Raw genomic sequence first — 22,299 nt, 5'->3', positions numbered from 1 at the left:
TCAAAAGGCCAAGATAACTTCGATTTCACACCGATACACCGCTTCTTAAACTTGCTCAAATCTCGGATAAGCTTCTCACACTAGGCAAATTACGCATATGCATCATAAGTCATACACGCCCATCGTCTGAAACACAATATCTCACAAAAACAGTTTCACACCTTCATTATAACTCATTTACAAATATTGTCAGGTTAAAGAACTAACAAGGACCTCTCAAGAGTTATTATGTTTTAACGTTAACAAACTTGTACGCTTTTGCAAGGATATGTTAAAGGAAATACTATTAATCATGTTACACCCCAAGTTTTCTAAAATTAATGAAATTAAATACGGATACTTTCATTAATTAAACTAGTTATAGATATATATACATATACATATACATATATTAAATACTTCTATTAATAACGATTGTTTTTAACCTAATAATAAATGTTTACAAAATTGTTTTGTATAATTTTTAGTAGAGAAATATGTGTTTTTATAATATTTTGCTAAAATAAAAACCTATAGAAAAATACTTTGTTTTTATATTTGTTAAGGTAAGGGTGTTTATACTTTAATGTAGAATAGGAGGGAAATGGAAATTTTGAATCTGTTGGAAAAATTAAATACATTGTATTCTTTGATTTATTTTTAAAAATATACAGTAGAAACCTAATGACTCTTTAAGTATATACCACGTAAAAGAGAAATGTTTTGAACAAAAAATATTTTTCATTAATATATTAATTACATTTTTTTTAGTTTACATTGCAACTTTAATTGATACTCACAAAAACTTTAATTGATAAAGCGAAAATATTATTGCATTTTTATCCCATTTTGGTTTACTCTTTTAGTGAATTTTGTCTAAATTTAAGTTTTACATTATAACATCTTTTTATCATTCTTAGTGATGTGAAAATATAAAAATAAATAGAAAAGGTATTAAAGTCAATCCACCTATTACAAAAGCTTTTGAATTATGCTAAACTGCACGAAAAACTATATTTTTGTGTTTAGAGAAAGAAAATAAAAGGATTATGGTGTATTCATTTAGTTGTCTTTTGATTCCATATTAGAGGTTTCCCACCTTAACACCCTCAAGGCTCAGGCAGAAGACATTGGGGACCCTACCAAACAGACTTGCAATCTGACTAAAAAGAAATATGCATGAATATTGCAAAGACTCCAAACACAAACACAGTTAGTCTAGTTATTTGAAAATTTATTTTTACGGGGAGAGTGTAGAGAAATACGAATGCATCAAATAACCTGGATTGAGAATTTTTTTTGTCATATAATTACAAATAGTTGGGTAGTGTAATTGAATTGACAGTGAACTACTATTAAAGCATAATTTATTAATCTGACATGGGTATTGTTACACCAATTTGACATGGGTTAAAAGCATACATAACCCTATGGTTTAACATGAAAATAAACCTTCTGTTGTCACTTGATTCCATCTATTTAACCCCGACTGGATTACTTATTATCAACACACTTATGTTATCACGGGTTCAATGACCAAAGTAAACAATTATACATAAATTAATTTTTGTTTTGGTTTAGTGTGAGAGGCCCATGTACACATAACTCCATCGAAAAAGAAGTTTTTATTCCACAGGCACCAGGAAGCCTTGCTTCTTTATCTTGATGAAACCCTAGAGATGGTCCGGCAACACGTAGACAGTTACAAAAATCTCTTATACCTTGACCGGTTTTGTCGCTCATGGCTCTTTGAAACACACTTTTTGCTGCAATACAACAATCACGAGATGGATTGGGTACATTGTTGATCAAATAAAGCCCACAATAAGTAAGTAGTCCATTATCCCCATTACAAGTTGAGGGAATTTGAGATGATGCGAATGTTGTTATCGCCAAAGTGTAAGCCACAATAAACATGGCAAGAGCCAAAACTTTCTTCTCTCCCATCTTGTCTTGAATATCTACGCAACTCGATTATCAATTTATATTATCAAGTTTGATCTTCAATTTGTTGAAAACTACCATTTATAGACATGCAGGTAAAGATTTAAAACGAAAAAAAGTTAAATGTATATTATAAAAATAGTAATTCAGTTTCAAATAATTGAAATACATGAATTTAAGAAAATATTAAGTAAATATTTATTTAGTCACAAGTAATAATATATATATATATATATATAGATTAATAAATTATAAGGCGCTTGTAAAATAACACTCTCATGGCACCTAAAAAGACTGAAATCATGTACTTTCCATTGAAAACTCGAATTTCTGAATAACATAAAACGTTCAAAAATAATTTTTCTTTAGGTATGAAATTACCTTCACATGTTCTCAAAAGAAAATCCAAAGCTAAAGACATGGTTTGCACCTGTAAGTGATGTTCATGCCATGCAAGAAAGACAACACAACAAAAAGGAATGAAAAGGCATCTCGCACATGTATAGGCACGTACAAACAGTATAGATAGTATCAAAACAGTACCACGTATCTCCCATATTAAATGCAAACCAATCATTGTTCAATGTCAAGCTCATATATATATACTCCTCCACTTCACAAGAAACAAAAGACTCGTTAGGAGTCAAGCTTTTAATTTTATATGCATGAGGTACCAATCACATTTCGAACAAGGCGCGTGCATTTGGAGTAGTATATATAGGAGGATGCAAACAAGAAAAAATGTCCACATAACATGGGCATCTAACACTTAGCCCACTCTAACTAAAGCAAAATTTGTTAGAAAGCAAGTAGAGTATCAAAGTTGCGCATGGTCGCTTTTGATTCCATATTATAGGTTTCCAACCATAACACCCTCAAGGCTCAGGCAGAAGACCTTGGGGACCCTACCAAACAGACTTCCAATCCACCTAAAAAAAATAGGCATGAATGAAAAGACTCCAAAACCCAAAAACAGAAAAATCGCAACGCACCCATCGTATGTATAGCCCTTTATGATGCTTTAAGCCAAGCCTGAAGTTTTACCATACTAGAACACCTTTTGTAGGCTTTTCAAAAGGCCAAGATAACTTCGATTTCACACCGATACACCGCTTCTTAAACTTGCTCAAATCTCGGATAAGCTTCTCACACTAGGCAAATTACGCATATGCATCATAAGTCATACACGCCCATCGTCTGAAACACAATATCTCACAAAAACAGTTTCACACCTTCATTATAACTCATTTACAAATATTGTCAGGTTAAAGAACTACCAAGGACCTCTCAAGAGTTATTATGTTTTAACGTTAACAAACTTGTACGCTTTTGCAAGGATATGTTAAAGGAAATACTATTAATCATGTTACACCCCAAGTTTTCTAAAATTAATGAAATTAAATACGGATACTTTCATTAATTAAACTAGTTATAGATATATATACATATACATATACATATATTAAATACTTCTATTAATAACGATTGTTTTTAACCTAATAATAAATGTTTACAAAATTGTTTTGTATAATTTTTAGTAGAGAAATATGTATTTTTATAATATTTTGCTAAAATAAAAACCTAGAGAAAAATACTTTGTTTTTATATTTGTTAAGGTAAGGGTGTTTATACTTTAATGTAGAATAGGAGGGAAATGGAAATTTTGAATCTGTTGGAAAAATTAAATACATTGGATTCTTTGATTTATTTTTAAAAATATACAATAGAAACCTAATCACTCTTTAAGTATATACCACGTAAAAGAGAAATGTTTTGAACAAAAAATATTTTTCATTAATATATTAATTACATTTTTTTTTAGTTTACATTGCAACTTTAATTGATACTCACAAAAACTTTAATTGATAAAGCGAAAATATTATTGCATTTTTATCCCATTTTGGTTTACTCTTTTAGTGAATTTTGTCTAAATTTAAGTTTTACATTATAACATCTTTTTGTCATTCTTAGTGATGTGAAAATATAAAAATAAATAGAAAAGGTATTAAAGTCAATCCACCTATTACAAAAGCTTTTGAATTATGCTAAACTGCACGAAAAACTATATTTTTGTGTTTAGAGAAAGAAAATAAAAGGATTATGGTGTATTCATTTAGTTGTCTTTTGATTCCATATTAGAGGTTTCCCACCTTAACACCCTCAAGGCTCAGGCAGAAGACATTGGGGACCCTACCAAACAGACTTGCAATCTGACTAAAAAGAAATATGCATGAATATTGCAAAGACTCCAAACACAAACACAGTTAGTCTAGTTATTTGAAAATTTATTTTTACGGGGAGAGTGTAGAGAAATACGAATGCATCAAATAACCAGGATTGAGAATTTTTTTTGTCATATAATTACAAATAGTTGGGTAGTGTAATTGAATTGACAGTGAACTACTATTAAAGCATAATTTATTAATCTGACATGGGTATTGTTACACCAATTTGACATGGGTTAAAAGCATACATAACCCTATGGTTTAACATGAAAATAAACCTTCTGTTGTCACTTGATTCCATCTATTTAACCCCGACTGGATTACTTATTATCAACACACTTATGTTATCACGGGTTCAATGACCAAAGTAAACAATTATACATAAATTAATTTTTGTTTTGGTTTAGTGTGAGAGGCCCATGTACACATAACTCCATCGAAAAAGAAGTTTTTATTCCACAGGCACCAGGAAGCCTTGCTTCTTTATCTTGATGAAACCCTAGAGATGGTCCGGCAACACGTAGACAGTTACAAAGATCTCTTATACCTTGACCGGTTTTGTCGCTCATGGCTCTTTGAAACACACTTTTTGCTGCAATACAACAATCACGAGATGGATTGGGTACATTGTTGATCAAATAAAGCCCACAATAAGTAAGTAGTCCATTATCCCCATTACAAGTTGAGGGAATTTGAGATGATGCGAATGTTGTTATCGCCAAAGTGTAAGCCACAATAAACATGGCAAGAGCCAAAACTTTCTTCTCTCCCATCTTGTCTTGAATATCTACGCAACTCGATTATCGATTTATATTATCAAGTTTGATCTTCAATTTGTTGAAAACTACCATTTATAGACATGCAGGTAAAGATTTAAAACGAAAAAAAGTTAAATGTATATTATAAAAATAGTAATTCAGTTTCAAATAATTGAAATACATGAATTTAAGAAAATATTAAGTAAATATTTATTTAGTCACAAGTAATAATATATATATATATATATATATATAGATTAATAAATTATAAGGCGCTTGTAAAATAACACTCTCATGGCACCTAAAAAGACTGAAATCATGTACTTTCCATTGAAAACTCGAATTTCTGAATAACATAAAACGTTCAAAAATAATTTTTCTTTAGGTATGAAATTACCTTCACATGTTCTCAAAAGAAAATCCAAAGCTAAAGACATGGTTTGCACCTGTAAGTGATGTTCATGCCATGCAAGAAAGACAACACAACAAAAAGGAATGAAAAGGCATCTCGCACATGTATAGGCACGTACAAACAGTATAGATAGTATCAAAACAGTACCACGTATCTCCCATATTAAATGCAAACCAATCATTGTTCAATGTCAAGCTCATATATATATACTCCTCCACTTCACAAGAAACAAAAGACTCGTTAGGAGTCAAGCTTTTAATTTTATATGCATGAGGTACCAATCACATTTCGAACAAGGCGCGTGCATTTGGAGTAGTATATATAGGAGGATGCAAACAAGAAAAAATGTCCACATAACATGGGCATCTAGCACTTAGCCCACTCTAACTAAAGCAAAATTTGTTAGAAAGCAAGTAGAGTATCAAAGTTGCGCATGGTCGCTTTTGATTCCATATTATAGGTTTCCAACCATAACACCCTCAAGGCTCAGGCAGAAGACCTTGGGGACCCTACCAAACAGACTTCCAATCCACCTAAAAAAAATAGGCATGAATGAAAAGACTCCAAAACCCAAAAACAGAAAAATCGCAACGCACCCATCGTATGTATAGCCCTTTATGATGCTTTAAGCCAAGCCTGAAGTTTTACCATACTAGAACACCTTTTGTAGGCTTTTCAAAAGGCCAAGATAACTTCGATTTCACACCGATACACCGCTTCTTAAACTTGCTCAAATCTCGGATAAGCTTCTCACACTAGGCAAATTACGCATATGCATCATAAGTCATACACGCCCATCGTCTGAAACACAATATCTCACAAAAACAGTTTCACACCTTCATTATAACTCATTTACCAATATTGTCAGGTTAAAGAACTACCAAGGACCTCTCAAGAGTTATTATGTTTTAACGTTAACAAACTTGTACGCTTTTGCAAGGATATGTTAAAGGAAATACTATTAATCATGTTACACCCCAAGTTTTCTAAAATTAATGAAATTAAATACGGATACTTTCATTAATTAAACTAGTTATAGATATATATACATATACATATACATATATTAAATACTTCTATTAATAACGATTGTTTTTAACCTAATAATAAATGTTTACAAAATTGTTTTGTATAATTTTTAGTAGAGAAATATGTATTTTTATAATATTTTGCTAAAATAAAAACCTAGAGAAAAATACTTTGTTTTTATATTTGTTAAGGTAAGGGTGTTTATACTTTAATGTAGAATAGGAGGGAAATGGAAATTTTGAATCTGTTGGAAAAATTAAATACATTGTATTCTTTGATTTATTTTTAAAAATATACAATAGAAACCTAATAACTCTTTAAGTATATACCACGTAAAAGAGAAATGTTTTGAACAAAAAATATTTTTCATTAATATATTAATTACATTTTTTTTAGTTTACATTGCAACTTTAATTGATACTCACAAAAACTTTAATTGATAAAGCGAAAATATTATTGCATTTTTATCCCATTTTGGTTTACTCTTTTAGTGAATTTTGTCTAAATTTAAGTTTTACATTATAACATCTTTTTGTCATTCTTAGTGATGTGAAAATATAAAAATAAATAGAAAAGGTATTAAAGTCAATCCACCTATTACAAAAGCTTTTGAATTATGCTAAACTGCACGAAAAACTATATTTTTGTGTATAGAGAAAGAAAATAAAAGGATTATGGTGTATTCATTTAGTTGTCTTTTGATTCCATATTAGAGGTTTCCCACCTTAACACCCTCAAGGCTCAAGCAGAAGACATTGGGGACCCTACCAAACAGACTTGCAATCTGACTAAAAAGAAATATGCATGAATATTGCAAAGACTCCAAACACAAACACAGTTAGTCTAGTTATTTGAAAATTTATTTTTACGGGGAGAGTGTAGAGAAATAAGAATGCATCAAATAACCAGGATTGAGAATTTTTTTTGTCATATAATTACAAATAGTTGGGTAGTGTAATTGAATTGACAGTGAACTACTATTAAAGCATAATTTATTAATCTGACATGGGTATTGTTACACCAATTTGACATGGGTTAAAAGCATACATAACCCTATGGTTTAGCATGAAAATAAACCTTCTGTTGTCACTTGATTCCATCTATTTAACCCCGACTGGATTACTTATTATCAACACACTTATGTTATCACGGGTTCAATGACCAAAGTAAACAATTATACATAAATTAATTTTTGTTTTGGTTTAGTGTGAGAGGCCCATGTACACATAACTCCATCGAAAAAGAAGTTTTTATTCCACAGGCACCAGGAAGCCTTGCTTCTTTATCTTGATGAAACCCTAGAGATGGTCCGGCAACACGTAGACAGTTACAAAGATCTCTTATACCTTGACCGGTTTTGTCGCTCATGGCTCTTTGAAACACACTTTTTGCTGCAATACAACAATCACGAGATGGATTGGGTACATTGTTGATCAAATAAAGCCCACAATAAGTAAGTAGTCCATTATCCCCATTACAAGTTGAGGGAATTTGAGATGATGCGAATGTTGTTATCGCCAAAGTGTAAGCCACAATAAACATGGCAAGAGCCAAAACTTTCTTCTCTCCCATCTTGTCTTGAATATCTACGCAACTCGATTATCGATTTATATTATCAAGTTTGATCTTCAATTTGTTGAAAACTACCATTTATAGACATGCAGGTAAAGATTTAAAATGAAAAAAAGTTAAATGTATATTATAAAAATAGTAATTCAGTTTCAAATAATTGAAATACATGAATTTAAGAAAATATTAAGTAAATATTTATTTAGTCACAAGTAATAATATATATATATAGATTAATAAATTATAAGGCGCTTGTAAAATAACACTCTCATGGCACCTAAAAAGACTGAAATCATGTACTTTCCATTGAAAACTCGAATTTCTGAATAACATAAAACATTCCAAAATAATTTTTCTTTAGGTATGAAATTACCTTCACATGTTCTCAAAAGAAAATCCAAAGCTAAAGACATGGTTTGCACCTGTAAGTGATGTTCATGCCATGCAAGAAAGACAACACAACAAAAAGGAATGAAAAGGCATCTCGCACATGTATAGGCACGTACAAACAGTATAGATAGTATCAAAACAGTACCACGTATCTCCCATATTAAATGCAAACCAATCATTGTTCAATGTCAAGCTCATATATATATACTCCTCCACTTCACAAGAAACAAAAGACTCGTTAGGAGTCAAGCTTTTAATTTTATATGCATGAGGTACCAATCACATTTCGAACAAGGCGCGTGCATTTGGAGAAGTATATATAGGAGGATGCAAACAAGAAAAAATGTCCACATAACATGGGCATCTAACACTTAGCCCACTCTAACTAAAGCAAAATTTGTTAGAAAGCAAGTAGAGTATCAAAGTTGCGCATGGTCGCTTTTGATTCCATATTATAGGTTTCCCACCATAACACCCTCAAGGCTCAGGCAGAAGACCTTGGGGACCCTACCAAACAGACTTCCAATCCACCTAAAAAAAATAGGCATGAATGAAAAGACTCCAAAACCCAAACACAGAAAAATCGCAACGCACCCATCGTATGTATAGCCCTTTATGATGCTTTAAGCCAAGCCTGAAGTTTTACCATACTAGAACACCTTCTGTAGGCTTTTCAAAAGGCCAAGATAACTTCGATTTCACACCGATACACCGCTTCTTAAACTTGCTCAAATCTCGGATAAGCTTCTCACACTAGGCAAATTACGCATATGCATCATAAGTCATACACGCCCATCGTCTGAAACACAATATCTCACAAAAACAGTTTCACACCTTCATTATAACTCATTTACAAATATTGTCAGGTTAAAGAACTACCAAGGACCTCTCAAGAGTTATTATGTTTTAACGTTAACAAACTTGTACGCTTTTGCAAGGATATGTTAAAGGAAATACTATTAATCATGTTACACCCCAAGTTTTCTAAAATTAATGAAATTAAATACGGATACTTTCATTAATTAAACTAGTTATAGATATATATACATATACATATACATATATTAAATACTTCTATTAATAACGATTGTTTTTAACCTAATAATAAATGTTTACAAAATTGTTTTGTATTATTTTTAGTAGAGAAATATGTATTTTTATAATATTTTGCTAAAATAAAAACCTAGAGAAAAATACTTTGTTTTTATATTTGTTAAGGTAAGGGTGTTTATACTTTAATGTAGAATAGGAGGGAAATGGAAATTTTGAATCTGTTGGAAAAATTAAATACATTGTATTCTTTGATTTATTTTTAAAAATATACAATAGAAACCTAATGACTCTTTAAGTATATACCACGTAAAAGAGAAATGTTTTGAACAAAAAATATTTTTCATTAATATATTAATTACATTTTTTTTAGTTTTCATTGCAACTTTAATTGATACTCACAAAAACTTTAATTGATAAAGCGAAAATATTATGCATTTTTATCCCATTTTGGTTTACTCTTTTAGTGAATTTTGTCTAAATTTAAGTTTTACATTATAACATCTTTTTATCATTCTTAGTGATGTGAAAATATAAAAATAAATAGAAAAGGTATTAAAGTCAATCCACCTATTACAAAAGCTTTTGAATTATGCTAAACTGCACGAAAAACTATATTTTTGTGTTTAGAGAAAGAAAATAAAAGGATTATGGTGTATTCATTTAGTTGTCTTTTGATTCCATATTAGAGGTTTCCCACCTTAACACCCTCAAGGCTCAGGCAGAAGACATTGGGGACCCTACCAAACAGACTTGCAATCTGACTAAAAAGAAATATGCATGAATATTGCAAAGACTCCAAACACAAACACAGTTAGTCTAGTTATTTGAAAATTTATTTTTACGGGGAGAGTGTAGAGAAATACGAATGCATCAAATAACCAGGATTGAGAATTTTTTTTGTCATATAATTACAAATAGTTGGGTAGTGTAATTGAATTGACAGTGAACTACTATTAAAGCATAATTTATTAATCTGACATGGGTATTGTTACACCAATTTGACATGGGTTAAAAGCATACATAACCCTATGGTTTAACATGAAAATAAACCTTCTGTTGTCACTTGATTCCATCTATTTAACCCCGACTGGATTACTTATTATCAACACACTTATGTTATCACGGGTTCAATGACCAAAGTAAACAATTATACATAAATTAATTTTTGTTTTGGTTTAGTGTGAGAGGCCCATGTACACATAACTCCATCGAAAAAGAAGTTTTTATTCCACAGGCACCAGGAAGCCTTGCTTCTTTATCTTGATGAAACCCTAGAGATGGTCCGGCAACACGTAGACAGTTACAAAGATCTCTTATACCTTGACCGGTTTTGTCGCTCATGGCTCTTTGAAACACACTTTTTGCTGCAATACAACAATCACGAGATGGATTGGGTACATTGTTGATCAAATAAAGCCCACAATAAGTAAGTAGTCCATTATCCCCATTACAAGTTGAGGGAATTTGAGATGATGCGAATGTTGTTATCGCCAAAGTGTAAGCCACAATAAACATGGCAAGAGCCAAAACTTTCTTCTCTCCCATCTTGTCTTGAATATCTACGCAACTCGATTATCGATTTATATTATCAAGTTTGATCTTCAATTTGTTGAAAACTACCATTTATAGACATGCAGGTAAAGATTTAAAACGAAAAAAAGTTAAATGTATATTATAAAAATAGTAATTCAGTTTCAAATAATTGAAATACATGAATTTAAGAAAATATTAAGTAAATATTTATTTAGTCACAAGTAATAATATATATATATATATATATATATATATAGATTAATAAATTATAAGGCGCTTGTAAAATAACACTCTCATGGCACCTAAAAAGACTGAAATCATGTACTTTCCATTGAAAACTCGAATTTCTGAATAACATAAAACGTTCAAAAATAATTTTTCTTTAGGTATGAAATTACCTTCACATGTTCTCAAAAGAAAATCCAAAGCTAAAGACATGGTTTGCACCTGTAAGTGATGTTCATGCCATGCAAGAAAGACAACACAACAAAAAGGAATGAAAAGGCATCTCGCACATGTATAGGCACGTACAAACAGTATAGATAGTATCAAAACAGTACCACGTATCTCCCATATTAAATGCAAACCAATCATTGTTCAATGTCAAGCTCATATATATATACTCCTCCACTTCACAAGAAACAAAAGACTCGTTAGGAGTCAAGCTTTTAATTTTATATGCATGAGGTACCAATCACATTTCGAACAAGGCGCGTGCATTTGGAGTAGTATATATAGGAGGATGCAAACAAGAAAAAATGTCCACATAACATGGGCATCTAGCACTTAGCCCACTCTAACTAAAGCAAAATTTGTTAGAAAGCAAGTAGAGTATCAAAGTTGCGCATGGTCGCTTTTGATTCCATATTATAGGTTTCCAACCATAACACCCTCAAGGCTCAGGCAGAAGACCTTGGAGACCCTACCAAACAGACTTCCAATCCACCTAAAAAAAATAGGCATGAATGAAAAGACTCCAAAACCCAAAAACAGAAAAATCGCAACGCACCCATCGTATGTATAGCCCTTTATGATGCTTTAAGCCAAGCCTGAAGTTTTACCATACTAGAACACCTTTTGTAGGCTTTTCAAAAGGCCAAGATAACTTCGATTTCACACCGATACACCGCTTCTTAAACTTGCTCAAATCTCGGATAAGCTTCTCACACTAGGCAAATTACGCATATGCATCATAAGTCATACACGCCCATCGTCTGAAACACAATATCTCACAAAAACAGTTTCACACCTTCATTATAACTCATTTACCAATATTGTCAGGTTAAAGAACTACCAAGGACCTCTCAAGAGTTATTATGTTTTAACGTTAACAAACTTGTACGCTTTTGCAAGGATATGTTAAAGGAAATACTATTAATCATGTTACACCCCAAGTTTTCTAAAATTAATGAAATTAAATACGGATACTTTCATTAATTAAACTAGTTATAGATATATATACATATACATATACATATATTAAATACTTCTATTAATAACGATTGTTTTTAACCTAATAATAAATGTTTACAAAATTGTTTTGTATAATTTTTAGTAGAGAAATATGTATTTTTATAATATTTTGCTAAAATAAAAACCTAGAGAAAAATACTTTGTTTTTATATTTGTTAAGGTAAGGGTGTTTATACTTTAATGTAGAATAGGAGGGAAATGGAAATTTTGAATCTGTTGGAAAAATTAAATACATTGTATTCTTTGATTTATTTTTAAAAATATACAATAGAAACCTAATAACTCTTTAAGTATATACCACGTAAAAGAGAAATGTTTTGAACAAAAAATATTTTTCATTAATATATTAATTACATTTTTTTTTAGTTTACATTGCAACTTTAATTGATACTCACAAAAACTTTAATTGATAAAGCGAAAATATTATTGCATTTTTATCCCATTTTGGTTTACTCTTTTAGTGAATTTTGTCTAAATTTAAGTTTTACATTATAACATCTTTTTGTCATTCTTAGTGATGTGAAAATATAAAAATAAATAGAAAAGGTATTAAAGTCAATCCACCTATTACAAAAGCTTTTGAATTATGCTAAACTGCACGAAAAACTATATTTTTGTGTATAGAGAAAGAAAATAAAAGGATTATGGTGTATTCATTTAGTTGTCTTTTGATTCCATATTAGAGGTTTCCCACCTTAACACCCTCAAGGCTCAAGCAGAAGACATTGGGGACCCTACCAAACAGACTTGCAATCTGACTAAAAAGAAATATGCATGAATATTGCAAAGACTCCAAACACAAACACAGTTAGTCTAGTTATTTGAAAATTTATTTTTACGGGGAGAGTGTAGAGAAATACGAATGCATCAAATAACCAGGATTGAGAATTTTTTTTGTCATATAATTACAAATAGTTGGGTAGTGTAATTGAATTGACAGTGAACTACTATTAAAGCATAATTTATTAATCTGACATGGGTATTGTTACACCAATTTGACATGGGTTAAAAGCATACATAACCCTATGGTTTAGCATGAAAATAAACCTTCTGTTGTCACTTGATTCCATCTATTTAACCCCGACTGGATTACTTATTATCAACACACTTATGTTATCACGGGTTCAATGACCAAAGTAAACAATTATACATAAATTAATTTTTGTTTTGGTTTAGTGTGAGAGGCCCATGTACACATAACTCCATCGAAAAAGAAGTTTTTATTCCACAGGCACCAGGAAGCCTTGCTTCTTTATCTTGATGAAACCCTAGAGATGGTCCGGCAACACGTAGACAGTTACAAAGATCTCTTATACCTTGACCGGTTTTGTCGCTCATGGCTCTTTGAAACACACTTTTTGCTGCAATACAACAATCACGAGATGGATTGGGTACATTGTTGATCAAATAAAGCCCACAATAAGTAAGTAGTCCATTATCCCCATTACAAGTTGAGGGAATTTGAGATGATGCGAATGTTGTTATCGCCAAAGTGTAAGCCACAATAAACATGGCAAGAGCCAAAACTTTCTTCTCTCCCATCTTGTCTTGAATATCTACGCAACTCGATTATCGATTTATATTATCAAGTTTGATCTTCAATTTGTTGAAAACTACCATTTATAGACATGCAGGTAAAGATTTAAAATGAAAAAAAGTTAAATGTATATTATAAAAATAGTAATTCAGTTTCAAATAATTGAAATACATGAATTTAAGAAAATATTAAGTAAATATTTATTTAGTCACAAGTAATAATATATATATATATAGATTAATAAATTATAAGGCGCTTGTAAAATAACACTCTCATGGCACCTAAAAAGACTGAAATCATGTACTTTCCATTGAAAACTCGAATTTCTGAATAACATAAAACATTCCAAAATAATTTTTCTTTAGGTATGAAATTACCTTCACATGTTCTCAAAAGAAAATCCAAAGCTAAAGACATGGTTTGCACCTGTAAGTGATGTTCATGCCATGCAAGAAAGACAACACAACAAAAAGGAATGAAAAGGCATCTCGCACATGTATAGGCACGTACAAACAGTATAGATAGTATCAAAACAGTACCACGTATCTCCCATATTAAATGCAAACCAATCATTGTTCAATGTCAAGCTCATATATATATACTCCTCCACTTCACAAGAAACAAAAGACTCGTTAGGAGTCAAGCTTTTAATTTTATATGCATGAGGTACCAATCACATTTCGAACAAGGCGCGTGCATTTGGAGAAGTATATATAGGAGGATGCAAACAAGAAAAAATGTCCACATAACATGGGCATCTAACACTTAGCCCACTCTAACTAAAGCAAAATTTGTTAGAAAGCAAGTAGAGTATCAAAGTTGCGCATGGTCGCTTTTGATTCCATATTATAGGTTTCCCACCATAACACCCTCAAGGCTCAGGCAGAAGACCTTGGGGACCCTACCAAACAGACTTCCAATCCACCTAAAAAAAATAGGCATGAATGAAAAGACTCCAAAACCCAAACACAGAAAAATCGCAACGCACCCATCGTATGTATAGCCCTTTATGATGCTTTAAGCCAAGCCTGAAGTTTTACCATACTAGAACACCTTCTGTAGGCTTTTCAAAAGGCCAAGATAACTTCGATTTCACACCGATACACCGCTTCTTAAACTTGCTCAAATCTCGGATAAGCTTCTCACACTAGGCAAATTACGCATATGCATCATAAGTCATACACGCCCATCGTCTGAAACACAATATCTCACAAAAACAGTTTCACACCTTCATTATAACTCATTTACAAATATTGTCAGGTTAAAGAACTACCAAGGACCTCTCAAGAGTTATTATGTTTTAACGTTAACAAACTTGTACGCTTTTGCAAGGATATGTTAAAGGAAATACTATTAATCATGTTACACCCCAAGTTTTCTAAAATTAATGAAATTAAATACGGATACTTTCATTAATTAAACTAGTTATAGATATATATACATATACATATACATATATTAAATACTTCTATTAATAACGATTGTTTTTAACCTAATAATAAATGTTTACAAAATTGTTTTGTATTATTTTTAGTAGAGAAATATGTATTTTTATAATATTTTGCTAAAATAAAAACCTAGAGAAAAATACTTTGTTTTTATATTTGTTAAGGTAAGGGTGTTTATACTTTAATGTAGAATAGGAGGGAAATGGAAATTTTGAATCTGTTGGAAAAATTAAATACATTGTATTCTTTGATTTATTTTTAAAAATATACAATAGAAACCTAATGACTCTTTAAGTATATACCACGTAAAAGAGAAATGTTTTGAACAAAAAATATTTTTCATTAATATATTAATTACATTTTTTTTAGTTTTCATTGCAACTTTAATTGATACTCACAAAAACTTTAATTGATAAAGCGAAAATATTATGCATTTTTATCCCATTTTGGTTTACTCTTTTAGTGAATTTTGTCTAAATTTAAGTTTTACATTATAACATCTTTTTATCATTCTTAGTGATGTGAAAATATAAAAATAAATAGAAAAGGTATTAAAGTCAATCCACCTATTACAAAAGCTTTTGAATTATGCTAAACTGCACGAAAAACTATATTTTTGTGTTTAGAGAAAGAAAATAAAAGGATTATGGTGTATTCATTTAGTTGTCTTTTGATTCCATATTAGAGGTTTCCCACCTTAACACCCTCAAGGCTCAGGCAGAAGACATTGGGGACCCTACCAAACAGACTTGCAATCTGACTAAAAAGAAATATGCATGAATATTGCAAAGACTCCAAACACAAACACAGTTAGTCTAGTTATTTGAAAATTTATTTTTACGGGGAGAGTGTAGAGAAATACGAATGCATCAAATAACCAGGATTGAGAATTTTTTTTGTCATATAATTACAAATAGTTGGGTAGTGTAATTGAATTGACAGTGAACTACTATTAAAGCATAATTTATTAATCTGACATGGGTATTGTTACACCAATTTGACATGGGTTAAAAGCATACATAACCCTATGGTTTAACATGAAAATAAACCTTCTGTTGTCACTTGATTCCATCTATTTAACCCCGACTGGATTACTTATTATCAACACACTTATGTTATCACGGGTTCAATGACCAAAGTAAACAATTATACATAAATTAATTTTTGTTTTGGTTTAGTGTGAGAGGCCCATGTACACATAACTCCATCGAAAAAGAAGTTTTTATTCCACAGGCACCAGGAAGCCTTGCTTCTTTATCTTGATGAAACCCTAGAGATGGTCCGGCAACACGTAGACAGTTACAAAGATCTCTTATACCTTGACCGGTTTTGTCGCTCATGGCTCTTTGAAACACACTTTTTGCTGCAATACAACAATCACGAGATGGATTGGGTACATTGTTGATCAAATAAAGCCCACAATAAGTAAGTAGTCCATTATCCCCATTACAAGTTGAGGGAATTTGAGATGATGCGAATGTTGTTATCGCCAAAGTGTAAGCCACAATAAACATGGCAAGAGCCAAAACTTTCTTCTCTCCCATCTTGTCTTGAATATCTACGCAACTCGATTATCGATTTATATTATCAAGTTTGATCTTCAATTTGTTGAAAACTACCATTTATAGACATGCAGGTAAAGATTTAAAACGAAAAAAAGTTAAATGTATATTATAAAAATAGTAATTCAGTTTCAAATAATTGAAATACATGAATTTAAGAAAATATTAAGTAAATATTTATTTAGTCACAAGTAATAATATATATATATATATATATAGATTAATAAATTATAAGGCGCTTGTAAAATAACACTCTCATGGCACCTAAAAAGACTGAAATCATGTACTTTCCATTGAAAACTCGAATTTCTGAATAACATAAAACGTTCAAAAATAATTTTTCTTTAGGTATGAAATTACCTTCACATGTTCTCAAAAGAAAATCCAAAGCTAAAGACATGGTTTGCACCTGTAAGTGATGTTCATGCCATGCAAGAAAGACAACACAACAAAAAGGAATGAAAAGGCATCTCGCACATGTATAGGCACGTACAAACAGTATAGATAGTATCAAAACAGTACCACGTATCTCCCATATTAAATGCAAACCAATCATTGTTCAATGTCAAGCTCATATATATATACTCCTCCACTTCACAAGAAACAAAAGACTCGTTAGGAGTCAAGCTTTTAATTTTATATGCATGAGGTACCAATCACATTTCGAACAAGGCGCGTGCATTTGGAGTAGTATATATAGGAGGATGCAAACAAGAAAAAATGTCCACATAACATGGGCATCTAACACTTAGCCCACTCTAACTAAAGCAAATTTTGTTAGAAAGCAAGTAGAGTATCAAAGTTGCGCATGGTCGCTTTTGATTCCATATTATAGGTTTCCAACCATAACACCCTCAAGGCTCAGGCAGAAGACCTTGGGGACCCTACCAAACAGACTTCCAATCCACCTAAAAAAAATAGGCATGAATGAAAAGACTCCAAAACCCAAACACAGAAAAATCGCAACGCACCCATCGTATGTATAGCCCTTTATGATGCTTTAAGCCAAGCCTGAAGTTTTACCATACTAGAACACCTTCTGTAGGCTTTTCAAAAGGCCAAGATAACTTCGATTTCACACCGATACACCGCTTCTTAAACTTGCTCAAATCTCGGATAAGCTTCTCACACTAGGCAAATTACGCATATGCATCATAAGTCATACACGCCCATCGTCTGAAACACAATATCTCACAAAAACAGTTTCACACCTTCATTATAACTCATTTACAAATATTGTCAGGTTAAAGAACTAACAAGGACCTCTCAAGAGTTATTATGTTTTAACGTTAACAAACTTGTACGCTTTTGCAAGGATATGTTAAAGGAAATACTATTAATCATGTTACACCCCAAGTTTTCTAAAATTAATGAAATTAAATACGGATACTTTCATTAATTAAACTAGTTATAGATATATATACATATACATATACATATATTAAATACTTCTATTAATAACGATTGTTTTTAACCTAATAATAAATGTTTACAAAATTGTTTTGTATAATTTTTAGTAGAGAAATATGTGTTTTTATAATATTTTGCTAAAATAAAAACCTATAGAAAAATACTTTGTTTTTATATTTGTTAAGGTAAGGGTGTTTATACTTTAATGTAGAATAGGAGGGAAATGGAAATTTTGAATCTGTTGGAAAAATTAAATACATTGTATTCTTTGATTTATTTTTAAAAATATACAGTAGAAACCTAATGACTCTTTAAGTATATACCACGTAAAAGAGAAATGTTTTGAACAAAAAATATTTTTCATTAATATATTAATTACATTTTTTTTAGTTTACATTGCAACTTTAATTGATACTCACAAAAACTTTAATTGATAAAGCGAAAATATTATTGCATTTTTATCCCATTTTGGTTTACTCTTTTAGTGAATTTTGTCTAAATTTAAGTTTTACATTATAACATCTTTTTATCATTCTTAGTGATGTGAAAATATAAAAATAAATAGAAAAGGTATTAAAGTCAATCCACCTATTACAAAAGCTTTTGAATTATGCTAAACTGCACGAAAAACTATATTTTTGTGTTTAGAGAAAGAAAATAAAAGGATTATGGTGTATTCATTTAGTTGTCTTTTGACTCCATATTAGAGGTTTCCCACCTTAACACCCTCAAGGCTCAGGCAGAAGACATTGGGGACCCTACCAAACAGACTTGCAATCTGACTAAAAAGAAATATGCATGAATATTGCAAAGACTCCAAACACAAACACAGTTAGTCTAGTTATTTGAAAATTTATTTTTACGGGGAGAGTGTAGAGAAATACGAGTGCATCAAATAACCAGGATTGAGAATTTTTTTTGTCATATAATTACAAATAGTTGGGTAGTGTAATTGAATTGACAGTGAACTACTATTAAAGCATAATTTATTAATCTGACATGGGTATTGTTACACCAATTTGACATGGGTTAAAAGCATACATAACCCTATGGTTTAACATGAAAATAAACCTTCTGTTGTCACTTGATTCCATATATTTAACCCCGACTGGATTACTTATTATCAACACACTTATGTTATCACGGGTTCAATGACCAAAGTAAACAATTATACATAAATTAATTTTTGTTTTGGTTTAGTGTGAGAGGCCCATGTACACATAACTCCATCGAAAAAGAAGTTTTTATTCCACAGGCACCAGGAAGCCTTGCTTCTTTATCTTGATGAAACCCTAGAGATGGTCCGGCAACACGTAGACAGTTACAAAGATCTCTTATACCTTGACCGGTTTTGTCGCTCATGGCTCTTTGAAACACACTTTTTGCTGCAATACAACAATCACGAGATGGATTGGGTACATTGTTGATCAAATAAAGCCCACAATAAGTAAGTAGTTCATTATCCCCATTACAAGTTGAGGGAATTTGAGATGATGCGAATGTTGTTATCGCCAAAGTGTAAGCCACAATAAACATGGCAAGAGCCAAAACTTTCTTCTCTCCCATCTTGTCTTGAATATCTACGCAACTCGATTATCGATTTATATTATCAAGTTTGATCTTCAATTTGTTGAAAACTACCATTTATAGACATGCAGGTAAAGATTTAAAACGAAAAAAAGTTAAATGTATATTATAAAAATAGTAATTCAGTTTCAAATAATTGAAATACATGAATTTAAGAAAATATTAAGTAAATATTTATTTAGTCACAAGTAATAATATATATATATATATATATATATATATATATATATATAGATTAATAAATTATAAGGCGCTTGTAAAATAACACTCTCATGGCACCTAAAAAGACTGAAATCATGTACTTTCCATTGAAAACTCGAATTTCTGAATAACATAAAACGTTCAAAAATAATTTTTCTTTAGGTATGAAATTACCTTCACATGTTCTCAAAAGAAAATCCAAAGCTAAAGACATGGTTTGCACCTGTAAGTGATGTTCATGCCATGCAAGAAAGACAACACAACAAAAAGGAATGAAAAGGCATCTCGCACATGTATAGGCACGTACAAACAGTATAGATAGTATCAAAACAGTACCACGTATCTCCCATATTAAATGCAAACCAATCATTGTTCAATGTCAAGCTCATATATATATACTCCTCCACTTCACAAGAAACAAAAGACTCGTTACACTACAAGAAAAATTGATATTATCTACGGAATATTATCTACGGAAATTTTTCCGTAGATAAAATTTAATTATCTACGGAATATTATCTACGGAATATTTTCCGTAGATAATATTTAATTTTCTACGGAATATTATCTACGGAATTTTTTCCGTAGGTAAAACATTTTTTTTATAAAATAATTAAAATATTTAATTTAACATCATTAAAAAAATTAATTATTATAAAATTTATTTTTTTTAGTTTAATTATTTATTATAATACTTTTTATTTACTAAAAAATTATTTTTAATTAAAATATAATTTAGAATAATGAATAGCTTTAACTTTTGTGTACCATATTTAATGGAAAACATAAAGAAAAGATGAATTCAGTTTTACTTTATTAAATGTAAGAAACAAATTAAAGATTAAATTTTTTTAACAAATAAAAATTAATATAACAATTAATAATTTATATTTCTATTTATATTAATTATAAATATTTCTTATATTATATAATAATTCATATAATTTATTTAATATTTTTTAAGTTAAATTTGATTATCTTATTTTTAAAAGATTCAATAATTAATTTTCTTATTTAAATATTAAATTTATTTTGAAAATACTCAATTGAGTCTTTAATTTTTTAAAATATATTAATTTAATCAAATTTCTTTTCCTTTTAACTTCAATTATTTTTAAAGATTAATTAAATATATATATTATTATTATTCATAATATAATAATTAATTATCGAGTGGTGTGTAATACTTAATAAAAGTTACACCCGGTATTACTGTTAGTATAACCTGTTTGTCTATATATATATATAGAGAGACAGAGACAGAGAGACTGAGAAAATGAATGGAAGAAAAATAGTTAAACATATAGTTGTTTGATTATATGTATATAGTAATAGATAAAGGGAAATATATATACGTCATCTTGTAACTAATTTTTGTCTCCAAAATAATGGATAATTATATACCCTCAATTCTTAAGAAATAAATAAATAATTTTTAGTTATTAATTTAACTTTTTATTAAAAGATTTAAAGACATGAAATGTATAATGGTATGTGATAACCTAAATAAATAAATAATTTTTAATTATTATTAACGATCAAACTGTTCAATTTAAAAATTTTAATGCATAGATCAAATTTACAAATTTGTAAAAAATTTAAAAATCATTTGATACTTCATTTCATTAATTCAAATTGACGGATAATCATAGAATCATTTTATACATTGATTAAAATTAATGAAACGAAGTATCAAATGATTTTTAAATTTTCTAACAATTTACATATTTGATCTATGCATTAAGAACTTTAAATTGAACGGTTAGATAATTGAAATTTCATAGAGAAAATGAGTTATTGAACGGAGTAAGTCTATGTAACTCTTAGAGTAAAAAGATCCATCTTCTTTAATATATATATATATATATATATATATATATATATATATATATATATAATTTGCTTTCCTTTTGTGTTTCATTTTCTGTTTATGGTTTTTTAGTTTATTAGTTGTCATGGTACATGTGTTTGTTACCTTTTTCTTTAATTTGGATTTTATACGATGTAAGTTTTAATTAGATATTCAGCGAATCATATTAATAAAGATTTGAACAAATTATATTACTATTAAACATCCGATAAATAAGGATATATTTAAAGAAATAACTTATTTAAGATATTATATAATAATTTTTTATGTAATAATATCAATGAATAATGATATGTTTTAAGAAATAATACTTGTTTAA

The 22,299-nt window shown here is 29.9% G+C and overlaps 4 protein-coding genes across 4 annotated transcripts; all 4 read right to left on the bottom strand.

Moving 5' to 3' along the window:
• Positions 1-7,532: 7,532 nt before the first annotated feature.
• Positions 7,533-7,919, bottom strand: LOC145954997 (non-specific lipid-transfer protein AP10-like). Its single transcript, XM_083069692.1, has one exon. It carries the CDS (start codon positions 7,917-7,919, stop codon positions 7,533-7,535), a length of 387 nt encoding a protein of 128 aa, XP_082925818.1.
• Positions 7,920-10,517: 2,598 nt separating this feature from the next.
• LOC145954996 (non-specific lipid-transfer protein AP10-like) lies at positions 10,518-10,904 on the bottom strand. The gene has a single exon (XM_083069691.1). It carries the CDS (start codon positions 10,902-10,904, stop codon positions 10,518-10,520), a length of 387 nt encoding a protein of 128 aa, XP_082925817.1.
• Positions 10,905-13,520: 2,616 nt separating this feature from the next.
• On the bottom strand, positions 13,521-13,907 carry LOC145954995 (non-specific lipid-transfer protein AP10-like). The gene has a single exon (XM_083069690.1). It carries the CDS (start codon positions 13,905-13,907, stop codon positions 13,521-13,523), a length of 387 nt encoding a protein of 128 aa, XP_082925816.1.
• Positions 13,908-16,507: 2,600 nt separating this feature from the next.
• Positions 16,508-16,894, bottom strand: LOC145954994 (non-specific lipid-transfer protein AP10-like). The gene has a single exon (XM_083069689.1). The coding sequence runs from the start codon at positions 16,892-16,894 to the stop codon at positions 16,508-16,510; it is 387 nt and encodes a 128-aa protein (XP_082925815.1).
• Positions 16,895-22,299: the final 5,405 nt, after the last annotated feature.

Source organism: Cajanus cajan, chromosome 2 (assembly GCF_000230855.2).
Source record: "Cajanus cajan strain Asha chromosome 2, NIPB_CcT2T_4, whole genome shotgun sequence".
NCBI classification, from domain to species: domain Eukaryota; kingdom Viridiplantae; phylum Streptophyta; class Magnoliopsida; order Fabales; family Fabaceae; genus Cajanus; species Cajanus cajan.
This window is presented reverse-complemented; position numbering and strand designations above follow the sequence as displayed.